The sequence below is a fragment of the Nuphar pumila genome, chromosome 12 (assembly GCF_984573655.1).
Source record: "Nuphar pumila chromosome 12, dmNupPumi1.hap1.1, whole genome shotgun sequence".
Lineage (NCBI taxonomy): Eukaryota > Viridiplantae > Streptophyta > Magnoliopsida > Nymphaeales > Nymphaeaceae > Nuphar > Nuphar pumila.
Window position 1 is genome coordinate 17043608 of NC_143260.1, and position 15345 is coordinate 17058952.

A 15345-nucleotide genomic window follows, 5' to 3' on the forward strand; every position below is an offset into this window, starting at 1 on the left:
TGGAGGAATACAGTGCTCAGCTATTCCTGAAATTGGGTCTTCCAACAAGATATATCCCAACGTCGTGTGTGTGACCTCATTGGGTGAACAGTGTCATATTACTTGTGACTTAAACCTGCTGCACTTTTGTGTGAAGTGGTGGCTAATGTATAAACAATGTTTCTTTTGGCAACGCTGCGTCTTTTAGTTACGTGTAATGATGTTTTACAGATCTAGCAGAAGATTTTATACCTAGGCACTGCTTTGGAATGGGTAATGACTTCAAACTTTGCAGACTGACCGTGACCTTTTGTGTATTTTATGGTGAAGTGTTCAACATTATCTTGTACAGAAAATTGATAGTGTTGGCATTAACTTTTGATATTTGGTGTATCCAATAACTTGTATGTATGACTGATTATGTTGGCATTCGATTTTGGTGTCATTTGGAGTAATCAGCTGTTTGTGGGTGTTCACATCTCTTTATTCTTGTTATGGATGAAGGCTATTCAGATCATTTGGGGACCCCAAATTCAGGCATGCTCACATATGTAGGTGTGCCCACGGTTAGTGAACATTTGCTGGCGTTAGGAAAGCTTGAATTCAGGAAAGCGTTTCTGATATTGAACTATATTGGAGAGTAAGCTTCATATGTAAAAACATATCTCTTGTATTTGCATAAAAAACATGATAGAGGCTAGAGTTTGTTTACCTTTTTCCTTATTTCTATCTTTTCTTCTTGAAAATATGCAGAAGAAGACTTCAAGATGCAATATCTGTTGATAAAATCAATCAGTTGAAAGATTTTCCCATGTCTGCCTTTGAGTCAGAGGTGTGGGGAGCCGTAGGGAGATATTCTAACACTGTCCAAAGGCTAACACAGGTTGGTTATATTTATCAGAGGCAAATAATTAACTGCATTCCGAACCCTAGAATTCCTATATCCAGATATTGATTGTTCTTTTTATTTTCGAGTAAAAAATAATACATGTTGGGAAAACCGTTGGCACGATGTTGTTGGAAGATGCAGCGCAAAACAATAAAGTTGACTGTGATCTTTGATATGGGACTATCCTAAAGATATGGTTCTACTTCTTCAACGGACTTACTGATTATGAGTTCCTCAGAAGCATAATTTCTTGCTTTCTATTTATGTGCACAGTTAGATCTATTTGAAGATCAAAAGTTAACTAAAAGGAACAGCCAAACTTTTAAGTGTATTGTGAAGGTTGTTTGGAGGAGAAAAGAATGCTAGTTTTTCGACATGTAACATTGGAATGGGAATCTGCCTACTTAAAGAAGGCGCTGAGTCAGTGTTAAAGCTCCACTTCATAAGGGCTGAATGAAACAGAAAACTCAAAGCAATATTAATCTGCCTACTTAAAGAAGGCGCTGAGTCAGTGTTAAAGCTCCACTTCATAAGGGCTGAATGAAACAGAAAACTCAAAGCAATATTAATCTGCCTACTTAAAGAAGGCACTGAGTCAGTGTTAAAGCTCCACTTCATAAGGGCTGAATGAAACCGAAAACTCAAAGCATTATTAATATTTCTTTGCAGTGAAATATGTTGCTTTTGTAATCGATGAGCCTCTCTGCCTATTTGTACATAAACATATTAATGCACACTTCTTTCTGTTATAGCACTTGATTATATGCGATTTGCATGGAAGTCTTTTATGTCATACAAGATATTGTGCACAGCCCATGCATGAGGGTAAATCTTGGATGGCATATGTATGTAGGTGTCTTTGTATGGGGGGAATGCATTTGGTACTTTTGATGGTACCATTGTATCTAGCACAGAATCATCGTAGTTAGGATCAACTCATTTCAATGAAAGACCCATATTTTTATTGTAAAGTTCTCATGCAATATGAATTGTTGATTTTCTATGGATATGCCTAGTCAGTTTTGAATATGCACATTCTTTAACTGCTAAAAATTAGATGATATAATAAATACCGCCATTGAAAAAGCTTTTGACAGAATTTTTTGTAGTATTTCTTTGATACCTTGGAGTTAAGTGTATTTTTTAGATATATTTAGGTGTTGGTGATGGTGAATTTTATTATGTCTGAAAAGTCTGCTGAATGCTGAAAGCTTCCTATGTAGAGAATGGAAGAGACACATGCAGTACCTCTGTGAAGAACCTTATTATCATATGCTGCAATGCTAGGGTAAAAAGGAACCAGGACAAGTGCTGAGTCTGACCACTTGCCACTGAATGCATATGCTATAGAGGGTATGTCACATGGGTGCGGGTGCGGGTGCGGTTGTGGGGATGCGGCAAAATAAATAAATAAATAAATCGGACCCAGGTCAGATTCGGATCCGACCCGGATCCAAATCCGTGCTTGTTTAAAGCACGCAGGTAGGGTCCTCTCCCACACGGAAGTAGATCAGGTCATGCTGAACATGAGCGTGAACATGAGCGTTTTTGCTCATGCACACATCGTGGCCGTCTGTTTGCATTTTGGATGAATGCCACGTAGTTTGTTGACTTTTTATCTTTTTAAAATGCAAATCGGATGGCCACACAACATAACCTAATCTGCTTCCCCCTCCCCATGCTGCTCTCTCTCTCTCTCTCTCCTTGCTCGTCTTCTCCCCCCGCCGCAGGCTCCCGTTCGTTTTCTGGTCACTTGACGCCGGCAAGCCCCTTGTCCGGCGAGCCACCCGACGCCGGTCTCCGGCCCCCTTTCAAGTGAGCTCCCTCTCGCCTCTCTCTTTCCTGGGTCTTCTTCTTCTTTTTTCATTTTTTTTTACATAGGGTCGGGTTGACGGCACCAGGTGCCGCACCCGCACCTCCGTCGCGTCGACGCGGGTGCGGCACCTGGTTAGTAGAATCCCTGTGGTTATTAGGAAGGCACATCATCATGAATGAACACAACATATTAAGTTGATGGTAGAACCAATATGTGGTGATATAGGAGCCATCTGCCATGGTTGTGTGGAGGTCTAAAACAACATTACTAAGAAAAGATTGTAGTGAAATGATTTTCTCACTATGCCACTTAGGTGTGGATGCATGTGCGAAGGGTGCAACACAGAAATTTCAAGAAGCTTGCGTGCAGGGTTGTATATATATATATGTGTGTGTGTGTGTGTGTGTGTGTGTGTGTGTGTGTCCGTAAATTTCATTTATAATTATACAATTATAAGGTTTTAAGTTTCTTTCTTAAACTTGGACGACCAAGTATAAATTTTGACCAAAATGATTGGGTGTGTGCCAACACTTGTTAACCTGAACCCAACCATATTGGGTGCTGCACCCACGCCTATAACATGTTGACATGGCTGCTTTGGAGGTGCAAACTTAGTTGTCAAAAGCACTAGTCGGAAACTTTGCAGATGACCCTTAAAAGGACTAGTCGAGGCCTAGGTGGGAGTAGTCGGCCTATGCGGCACCAAAAAAATAAAACATCAAGAAAAGCAAAAAAATTCAATAAATAGTTAACTTTAGTAACAAATATATGATTGTAACTATGGATGAAGTGTGTAATTCAGTGTAACATGTTGCAAAATTAATGAAATTGCATAATATTGAACATACACTAAAACTTGGGGCACACCATCCGATTACTATATATATATATATATATATATATATATATATATATATATATATATATATAGAGAGAGAGAGAGAGAGAGAGAGAGAGAGAGAGAGAGAGAGAGAGAGAGAGAGAGAGGATTATCCTGCCCTTGTTTTGTTAGGTCACTGTTAGGACCCTTCAAAAATCATGGTTTTAGATGTTTTATACTCAATTGTAACTGTTATATGTGTTTATGATTGTTGTTGAATGGAGAACCTGTAATTGATTAGGCATCTTTATGCTAAGATGTGTATTTTAAAGAGGTAAAAAAAATCATTGGTTGATATTGTACTAAAATTTTATGATAAAATGTTCATATTTTTTTATATCAAATCAATTTGAAACAAAGTTTGTTTCTAAATAAGTATTGATAAATACATCTAATGGTTCAAATTGAGCATAAAACACCAAAAACTTTGATATTTCAAAAAATGATAGGATGAACTCCGTTATATATATAATCTAACATTAAACTAGTTGTGTTTAACATTAGATGAATTCAACCTTACTAAAATGACTAAAAAAACATTAAATGAATGGTATTTTTGAAAATGCATGCTTACTTTTATGGGCATTATAGGTCTTTTGAACTTGGAAAGAATTGAAAAGTCAAAAAACACCTTTTCCAAAAAAAGTAACTTTTTGAATCTATCAAAGTTACCTTTTTTTCTCACAAAAAGTAATCATGTATTTTAAAAAATGCCTTTTCTTAAGGGTATTTTAGTCATTTTAATAATGTTGAATTCATCTAATGTTAAATACAAGTAGTTTAATGTTAGATTAACCCTATAGATATACATATATATATATATATATATATATAGAGAGAGAGAGAGAGAGAGAGAGAGAGAGAGAGAGAGAGAGAGAGCTAAAAAAGCAGATTTTATATGTGTGTGTGTCAAAAATATATGAATACATGTAAATAACAAAAAATAAAAAGAAGGAAAAAAGATAAAAGGGAGAAAAAGGAAGAAAAAAAAGAAGAGTGGAGGGGCAAGACGAGGAAGAAGAAGAAGAAAAGAAAAAATAAGAAGGAAAAAAAAAGAGGGGAAAGAGGAAGAAAAGGAAAAGGAAGAAAAAGATAAGCCTTAGGGGTTAAAGAGGAGGAGGAAGAAGAAAAAAAGCAAAAAATAAGTAGCTAAAAAAGAAAAGCAAAAGAAGAAGAAGAAAAGGAAAGAACAAAAAAAGTAAGCTTTTGGGGTGGGAGAAAGAAGAAAAAGAAAAAAAGAAAAAAAGAAAGGAGACAAAAAAAATAAAAAAATAACAACCATGTCCATGCGGGGACAACCTAGGCAACTTAGGTCGAAAAACAAGCCCCTACTGCTTAGACCCATAACACTAGGTGGTGGCACTGCCCCTAATTTGATGACAAAGGGTGCAAAAGCACCAATGTGATGTTACTGTCATGGGTACTCAATATTGGAGCTGATGATGTGTAACGCCCAAAAATTTCGAACTTTATAATTCCTTTGAAATAGTTGAAAAATTCTTTTTCCTTACAGAGTTAATTTTCAAAATCAGCGGAAACGATTTCTTTAAAAGAAAAGGAACAAGTTTGCCAACTTTGGGCACGTTAGCAAGAGAACAAAGATTTACCATGGACGATTTGCAATAATACTTACGAAATCATTTCTTCTATTAAAAGAGAGTGTTAGATTTGTACAAAAATTTGGATTCCCTCCAGGGAAACTGTAACAAAAACCAAAATGTTCAGGAGAGCTGAAACAGTGGATCCTGAAGTAATCTCGCAGTCGCGTCATCGCCTGTGATGCACCTAGTCGTCACCTGTACCCATGAAATGAGTTAGTTTTGCGAAAAACTAGTAGGTGAGCACAAAAACAAAAAGAACTAAATTAGGCATAAATAATTTATGCAGCTGGTAGTGACAAGCAAACTAAGCATATAAACTTGGAGAAACAAGCTAAGTGCAACAAACTGAAAGGTGAGCATGCTCAATTTAGTTATTACTTGTTAACCGGACATGCAGGTACATATATGGCACATGAGTTGAAACAGCCGAGACCAAGCCGAGTGTTCATTATGTTAAGTATTTTAAGATACCTCAGTTGTCTGACTGTGGAGACGATCGATGGTCGAGAGAGTAAGTCCCCAAGGCCTGATAGGGATGCATCAAACTTCTGCAGAAGTGTTAGGCTAACTTATGTAGCCCCTATCCCCCCTAACCTCTGATGACTGGGGAAGACAGGTCTTTTGCCCTTAAAAAGCCATAAATGGTCTGTCCATCGGAGTTGGTACCCTTCGTCCTCTCTCTTGACGAAGCCAGGTTGAATTGAGCGCGACGGGGTTTCTTAGTCGTTGTCTCATTCTTCATACTCTGGTCCATTAGACCAAAATGAGCATCTTGCCTATGAAGGCGATCCCCTTTTTATATTTGTTTTCAAACAACGTGCATAAGGCACTAATCGAGGTTATAAGACCATCTCATCCAATCGTCGTAGTACTAACATGCCTTGCATGTTCAAGAGTACACTACGAGGAAAGGGATATAGGTCCTCAATAGGAGCCTCATGAGTGTGTTTCGCAAAGATACAATGTTCTAAAAAGTTATTTTAATATTCTAAATCTTTCGAAACGATCAACAACTTGCCTACATATGGCATGTGATTTTCTCAAATCTTGCATCAGATGACACAGTGTCTGGGTGCTAGGCAAGTCACGACAATGGTTTTGGTAAATGGGTTTCGCAAAAGAACCCATCACCCAACAACTTGATTTTGTCCCAGATCAAGGATTCTCCCAAAACATATCGGGTAAAAATAGTGGAAAAGGTATTCCTCCCGAATACGCTGAGTCGATGGCAAGGCAAAACCGAAAGACAAATAATGCGAAAAGCAAGAGCCTGGGCGCGAAGCGCGATGGCAAACAGAAATAGGAAATGCGAAAGCAAAGGACAAGGATTGCGAAACCGCGTCCTTGAATTAAAAGACAGTAAGTAGTAAATATGAAAGCAAAAGCCTGGGCGCAAAGCGCGACGACAAACAAAAATAGGAAATGCGAAAACAAAGGACAAGGATCGCGAAACCGCATCCTTGAATTAAAAGACAGTAAGTAGTAAATACGAAAGCAAAAGCCTGGGCGCAAAGCGCGACGACAAACAAAAATAAGAAATGCGAAAGCAAAGGACAAGGATCGCGAAACCACATCCTTGAATTAAAAGACAGTAAGTAGTAAATATGAAAGCAAAAGCCTAGGCGCAAAGCACGACGACAAACAGAAACAGGAAATGCGAAAGCAAAGGACAAGGATTGCGAAACCGCGTCCTTTAATTAAATGCGTACTTATATACGTATATGTATATAGATATGTAATTAAGTCCTTTCAATCTTTAATTATTTAAGCTTGATTTAATTTTTTAAGTCCTTGTGCAACTTCTCCTACCTTGAGGTATTGCGAGGAAGAAGTCGTCTACGAGCGTAGGTGATCGTTGGTTTAGTTCGCGGGTCACGAACGGGCTCCGTTGCGTAACACTGCAAAAGTACGTAGTTTAGCATGCATAAAACGAATAAGGATAGGGAGAAGATTCGATTTCTCCGCAACTCAATGCAGGGGTCATCGACCCCTACAATAATGAAAAAGAACGAGGTAGGGTCCAATGACCCATGCTGCCAAAGGAGACAGGTGCAGGGGCCCTCGGCCCCTACCGTGATAAAAGTAAGAGGGGCAGGGGCCTTCGGCCCTTGCTGGGTCTTCAAAAAGAGGGGCAAGGGCTTTGGGAGGCCCTTGCTGGGTTTTAAAGAAAGGAGGGACAGGAGCCTTCGGCTCTTGCCAGATTTTGAAAAGAAAGGGGCAGGGGCCGATGGCCCCTGCCAAGGAAACAAGTAGAGAGAGAGAGAGAGAGCGTAGGGGCCAAAGGCCCCCCTGCGGCTTAACAGGAGAGGAGGCAGGGGCCAATGGCCCCTGTCGAGCTTTTGCTCGACAGAAAAAAGAATGAGATAGGGGCCAGAGGCCCCTGTCTGTCAAGTCCCCTGCCGTGTTTCCAAGAAATGAGGCCGGAGTCGAGGGCTCCTGCTTCCTTTCTTAAGGGAAGGGTAGGGGCCATCGGCCCCTACACGAAAGAGAAGGGCAGGGGCCATGGCCTCTGCCGGAAAAGTAAAAAGGGCAGGGCCCCCCTGCCCCCTGCCTGCTAAAAAATGAAGACAAGGGGGGCAGAGCCCCTTGCCTAACGAAAAAGGGGGAGAGGAAGGCACGGCAGGGCCGCCGGCCTTCCGGCGAACCAAAGGAAGAAAAGAGGGGCGAAAGCGAGAGGAGAAGGGGGTTACATGGGCTGCCGGAGGGAGTGAGAGGGCGCCGGGGAGGTGATCGTCGTGAAGGGGGCTCACCGACGAGTGGTTGCCGTGAAGAGGGGCTGGCCAGTGTCGGCAATGAGAGAGAGAGAGAGAGAGAGAGAGAGAGAGAGAGAGAGAGAGAGAGAGAGAGAGAGAGAGAGAGAGACAAGAACAGAAGGGGGAAGAGACGAGAGATGAGAGAGTGTCGGGGGGGGGGGGGGGGGGAGTCTCGTAAGCCCTCCCCTCTCGCCCTTTTAAAAGGAGGGGTGCACACAGGGCCCACCCTTTGTGTCGCCGGTGATCCCCCCCCCCCCCTCCGTGGGCTGCCAACCCCTTCGAAAGCCCTTTTCGAGGGGCTGGGCACAGGTTGGATCCGGGTCGGGTTTGGACCCGACCCAGGTCCGATCTCCTTTTTTTTTTTTTAAACTGGGTTTTACATGGTGACTTCAATCTTTTAGGTGATGTTGTAAAAAGTATCATAATTTTTTTATCACATATCGAGATGAAAAAGATGTGTACAATAAAAAGGATTACAAATTGTTCAGCAAGAAGAGACCGCAACACCGAAAATAGATGGAGTAGAGGAGTTGTTCTTGTATTGTTGGAGAGTAAGTTGAGTAATGGATGATTTGATATCTCCATCCCTTTTTGATTCTTCATTTGCTTTGAATGACTTCTCTCCAACGGAAGCCACTTTCTTCTTAAGCTTTGGACAATTGGATTTGATATGTCTTAGCTTGTTGCAAAAGTGTCAAACAAATTTTCTTCCTCCACCATAGTTATTCCTCCCAAAATGAGGAAGTTGTAATGAAATGATGATCTTTCACAAAGCACACAAATCTCTCAAAAGAAAGTCTATTAAAGACACTTCAAACAAAACCCATAAAATGGTATAAATAGAAGAGCACTATAAAAATAAATAAATCTTTATTTATGACAAAAATGCTTAAGAAGCATTCAATACAATTGTTGAAGGGGAATACCCCTATTTATACAAAATGGGAGAGGAAGAGGGGAGCTCACTTTGAGCTCCCTCTAGAGAGAGTCGTTGGACCCTAGTCCAATGGCTCTAATTATAGTTGTTGGTCGAGAGTCCAATGACTATAATGTAGTCAAGTTCCTAGTTGGAACTTGACTAAATTATAGTTCTAGTTCAATCCGATCTAGATTATAAAAACCAAAAATAAAGAAAAGTAAAATAATAAAAATAAAATATATACAATATATTATAATATTATTATATATTTATATCATACATTTTACATTTTAACAGTTCCCCTCAAACTTACGGTACAATAATCGAAAGTTTGCTTAAGAGAAAGTGGAATCTGGGAGCAGCGAGAGGCTTGGTAAAGAAGTCTGCTAATTGATACTCTGATGTAACATATGACAGATCAATGGTTTCGTGTAAATATTCCTCTCTGACATAGTGACAATCTATCTTAATATGTTTGGTGCACTCATGAAACGTTCAGTTGCTTGCGATATAGATCACACTTTTGTTTTCACAGCACATTCTTGAAGCTTGTGTTGCTTCAACTCCCATGTCAGTTAGCAGTCGTCTGTGCCAAACAACTTCCATAATGGTGGTTGCCATGACTCTATATTCAACTTCGGTGGAGGAAAGAGAGACATGCTACTTTTGCACCTCCACAAAATTAAGGATTCACCTGTGAAAACACAAAAACTAGTGGTTGAGTGCCTATTATTGGGATCACCTCCCAAGTCAGCATCAGTATAGTCAATTAAATCTATGGACGATAAAGAAGGCAAAAAAAATCCTCGTGAAAGAGAGGACTTTAAGTATCTAATAATACACAAAACCGCTCCCACATGCACAGAGGTGGGGAGTATGCTGAAACTGACTAGTTGTGTGAACGTGTGATATATCTGACCTAGTAATGGAAAGATAAGAAAGTGCTCCGATAAGCTGTCTGTAAGGAGTAGGATCATCAAGAAGTTCTCCATCATCAATTCTCATTTTAATATATCATCAATTCTCATTTTAATATTGACAACTTCTAGAGTGTCCACTTTCTTATCATCTATAATTTCAGACTTGAAAACAATATCAAATGCAAATTTAGATTGAGACATCAAATACACATGAGGTGAATAAACAACTTCAATTCCTAGAAAATATCTTAATAGACCTAAATCAGTCATTTCAAAATGAGTTTTAAGAAGAGTTTTGATATTTGCAACTCCCTATTTGTCGCCTTCAGTGATGATCATATCATTCACATAGAGAAGGAGGACAATGATGCCTGCATTAGATTTCTTAATACATAAAAGAATGTCGGTCAAACAAGATTGAAAACCGATATCAAGCATAACATGACTAAATCTGTCATACCAGGCTTTTGGTGCATGTTTAAGACCATAAAGAGCTTTTTCTAGACGAAGAGCTTTACCTTTAGGGATACTAATACCAGGTGGAGCTTCCATGTATACTTCAATTAGGTTCCCATCTAAAAAGACATTGTTAACATCCATTTGAAATATAGGTCATTTTCTAATGGAGGTCAGAGCTATTAAAGTTCTGATAGTGGTCATACGAGCCACAGGAGCAAAGGTCTCTTCATAATCGATGCCATGCTCTTGGGCATACCCTTTTGCCACTAGACGAACCTTATATCTTTCGAGATTTCTATCACTTTTGGTTTTTGACTTTGTAAACCCATCGACAACCTATAGGATTCTTTCCTGGAGGCACATCTTAGATAGTCCAAGTGTTAGCCTTTTCCAATGCATCCAGTTTTGTTTTCATGGCTTCTATCCATTCTACATGATTTTTGGCTTGAGAATAGGATGATGGTTCAAAATATGATTGTATTAATGCAATGTCTGCCCTATATGTGGGTGAAAACGATTCGTAAGACGTAAATTTACTAGGAGGTCTAGAAATTTTAGACGTTCTTCTGGGTGAAACTTTGGAATATTTTTCCAATGCACATGGGAAATTTTGTTGTCTTCGTCTTGAATATTTTAGACTAACATCCCTATGAGTTTGCTCTTCATTATCGACATCATGTTCAATATCAATAGGACTTTGATCATTGTCAAAGTCATATTCAAGATCCCATTCATTGGTTTTTGAGGTTAGATCAATTAGAAAGGAATATTCAGTGACTTCCTTGGGTTTTTCGAATTCAAATAAGCTTTCTTTTTCTAGAAAAGATATATTTCTTGACACATACAATTTTTCATTTTGAAAATCCAAACACCTATAGCTTTTTTAGCTATCGGCATATCCTAAAAAGGCACATGGAATTGCACGAGGAGAGAGTGTCATTTTTGTTGGTGAAAACAAAACATTTGCATCCAAAGACTCTTAGTCTAGAATAATCAGAAGATAAGTTGACAAGTTTTTCAATTGGAGTTATATTCTTTAATGAGGAAGATGGCATTCGATTAATGAGATAGGTAGCAATTAGGGCAGCTTTAGCCCAAAAACCTTTTAGAACTTGATTTGCAATTAGCAAAGTCCTAGTAGTTTTCATAATGTGTCTATGTTTACGTTCGGCCAGGCCATTCTGTTGTGGAGTGTGTGGACATGATCTTTAATGTATAATGCCATGTAAATTGAGTCTTTGAATTCTTTGGATATAAACTCTCCTTCTGAATCTGTGCGAAAAATGGAAATATCATTTTGAAATTCATTTTTAACCATTTTATGAAATATTTGAAACTGAGCAAAGACTTCAGATTTATGTTTAAGGAAATAAATTCAAGTATGTCTAGAAAACTAAAATAACATAATATGCATAACCTCCTTTTCGAAATGACTGATGGAGGACCCCAAACATCTGAGTGTATTAATTCAAGTGGTCTAGAAAAAACTAAAGTTCTACTATGAAACAATAATATTTTCATTTTGCCAAAAATGCAGCCTTTACAAGTAAAACTTTTAGAATTATAAAATTTTTCTAAACTTGAAAAATGTTGAATTTTTGACATGTGAGGATGACCAAGTCTTTTGTGCCATAAATCTAATTCTAATTTTTGAATATTATAGCAAAATGCATTCTTGGGTAATTCTAAAAAGTCCATGTAATAGAGTCCTCTTTCTGTATGGCCTTCCCCGATCAGCTTCCTTGACTGACGATCCTGTACCCAACATCTATGAGAAAAGAATGAGATATTACACACATAGTCAGATATTTGAGAAACAGATAAAAGATTCATATTTAGTTTAGGAATATATCTAACTTTTGGGATAAAAAAATTTGGATTTATGAAAATTTTCAAAACATCCTACTCCTTTTATTTTAAGAGATGTACCATCAACTGTAAAAACCTTTGACACACTTGAGTTATTTTTAAGACATTCGGATATGCTATTAACATTCGGGGTCATATGAAAAGAAACACCGGAGTCTATAAGCTAAGGGAAGTTACCTGAATCAGAAAAAGATGCAATAGCCGCTCCAGTTGAGGCAGATGCCCCTTGGAGAAGATGTTGAAGAATCTTCATCAATCGAGCCATAGATACAGGTGCATCTTGTTCTTTTGATTCTGTTTCAATGGATGCAACCCTCTTTTCTTCTCTTCTCTGTAACTTTGGATGTTGAGGCCTATAGTGATCCGATTCATGACAATGGTGACAAATGACTTTTTTTTGTCAAAGTCATCGTTCTGGCTACCAAAATGTGGTGGCTTATTAGTGCAAATATAATTTTTCGGTCTAGACACAGCTAGAACGTAGTCATCATCAGTTTTTTGATTATTTTTTCTAAGTCTATTTTCCTCCATAGTCCGTTCTTCTATAGTATCAACAATAGAAGGAACCTTTCTACGATGTAAAAAGGGCAGATTTTGGTGGAGTCAAATTTCGACCTTCAACTATTTATGAATTGATAGAAATGTTCCATATCGAGTTGTTTTTGGCGAAGCTCGATATCTTCGGCACAATGTCATTTGTGCTCAAGAAGAGCAAATTCTTCCCAAAGTTTAGACAACTCATTATAATATTCTCTAATAGTTTTTTCTTTTTGAGTCATTGTCCAAACTCTATCTTGCAAATTGCACGCATGTGCAATATCTTTAAGGGAATAGATATTTTTAAGGTATTCCCAAGCTTTATCGGCATGCTCAAATTTAGCAAGGCTAGAACATTTCTTAATGTCCACGCTATTAATTAGCTACGACATAATTTTTGCATGCCCTATCCTACACTCTTTTCATTTTTCTCATAAGTGGCCAAATCTTTGCTCTTCTTTCCTTCCGTTAGAGGAACTTCTTTATCACCCTCAAATTTTGTGAGAGCTAGTTTAGGTTTCAAATCGGAACCATCCACTATACCCTACAACCCTTTTCTTCAAATGTGGTGCTTCATAATCGAAACCCACATTACATAATTAGTATCATTTAATTTCATGGCCATGATGGTGATCTTATCATTGTCATCCATCTTTTACAAGGGTGAGAAAAGCAAAATGGACGAGAGAAGAGAAAAGAGAGAGAAAGAGAGAGAAAAGAGAGGGAATGAATGAAAAACACCACAAACACTTCTTCAATTTCCTCATTTCTTCAAAAGAATGTTCTTCAACCATGAACAAGCTGATAAAACTAGGCGAAAGTTCTTCAAGATCTAGGATCTCCACGGCTTTGATATCATGTAATGAAATTGTAATCTTCCACAAAGCATAATAATCTCTCAAAAGAATGTTCATTAAAGACACTTCAAACAAAACCCATAAAAGGGTATAAATGGATGAGCATAATATAAATAAATAAATCTTTATTTATGACATAAATGCTTAAGAAGCATTCAATACAATTGTTGAAGGAGAATACCCTTATTTATACAAAATGTGAGAGGAAGAGGAGAGCTCACTTTGAGCTCCCTCTAGAGAGTTGTTGGATCCTAGTTCAACGACTCTAATTATAGTCGACGACTGTAATGTAGTCAAGTTCCTAGTTGGAACTTGACTGAATTATAGTTCTAGTTCAATCCGAACTAGATTATAAAAATCGAAAAAAAAGATAATAAAAATAAAATATATCTAATAATATAATATAATATAATATAATATAATATATTATTATTATATATTTATATTGTACATTTTATATTTTACATTTTAAGAGTGGCTTATATGTTTTATGTTATTCTCTGGTCTAGAAACCGCACGTACTTCATCAACTTCCTTGTTCGTCGAAAGACAAGTCTCCTCTTGACCAAGTTCAACAAGTGTTTCATCAAGTGGAGTAGGAGAGGTTCTATGAAGAAGAGATCCTCTCACTTGTTCGAATTCGGGACGGAGGCCGTGAAGGAATTGAAAGAAGTGTTTCGTCTCTATTTGATGTTGCCTCAATTCAATAGCTTCTCCTTCCCATTCAGGTTCAAGAAGAGAAAGTTCATCTCACAATGGGGATAATGTACTATAATAGTCGCGAATACTCATATCACCTTGCTTTGTAGATCTTATTTTTTCTTGCAAAAAAAATACTTAGTAAGGTCTTTTTGTATGTATATACCTTTCATAAAGATTCAAGCTTCATTGACTATTCTAAACTTTGCAAGATTGACACAAATTTTGAGTTCAACATTGCTTATAAACCATGCCAATATCTTAGCATGCTCACTTTTCCAATCATCCATTTTAGATTGGTATACTTGATAGCCTTCTATTTTTATTTTTATTTTTATTTTTCATTTAGATTTCTCTCTTGACCTCCTTCCTTCTTGGTGAGCTTCGATTGTGGCTCGGGAACCATGCCACAAATATAACCGCAAGCCCTTTTTCCTTTCAGGTTATTCTCCATAGTAGCCGCCCACGTCATATAGTTGGTTCCATTCAATTTTAATGAATGAACAATCTTTGCAATTTTTTCGGCCACGACGACAAAGAGAAAAATGATAGATGAAAAAGAAATATCCTGGAAGAGCACAATCTTCGCAAGCACTACAATCAATAAGGCCCAAGGATGTAAACACCTAGGGGCTCTGATACCATGTAATGAAACCAAATGTGCAGAAGTACAATGCCACTAAAGGGATAGAAAGAGTACACAAACATAAAAGCCTCTAATGGGCTAAATACAATAAGCCACAATGGCTAATACAATCCACTCACAAGAGAGAGAGAGAGAGAGAGAGAGAGAGAGAGAGAGAGAGAGAGAGAGAGAGAGAGAGAGAGAGAGAGCACAAAATATGAAAATAAATTATATTAAAAATGCTTTAGACAAGCATTGTTTTAGAGGAGAGGGAGATACCCTTGATATACAAGGAGGCTCAATAGATCCGAAGAGCTAGAAATAGAGCCATTGGGATGCTCTCAACAGCTCTATTTGGTCTTTGACCAAATACCCCCTATGAAAAGGGGGAAAAATAAAAATAAAGGAAAAGACAAATGTGCCCCTAATGGGCACAATCTATTACAGTGACTGAAATGATGAAAATATCCCTCATGAGTCTAACCTATTACAATAATGTACAAACAATAAAAAATATATATACGTATATATATATATATTAA

The 15345-nt window shown here is 37.9% G+C and overlaps 1 protein-coding gene across 1 annotated transcript in view; it reads left to right on the forward strand.

Moving 5' to 3' along the window:
- Positions 1 to 15345, forward strand: part of LOC149820153 (putative RNA-dependent RNA polymerase 3) — a 141068-nt gene that overhangs the window by 468 nt on the left and 125255 nt on the right. Inside the window, exons 2-3 of the mRNA XM_089981753.1 lie at positions 484 to 619; positions 733 to 862. Of these exons, the coding sequence (XP_089837879.1) occupies positions 484 to 619; positions 733 to 862 (266 nt within the window). The remainder of the gene's footprint in view (positions 1 to 483; positions 620 to 732; positions 863 to 15345) is intronic.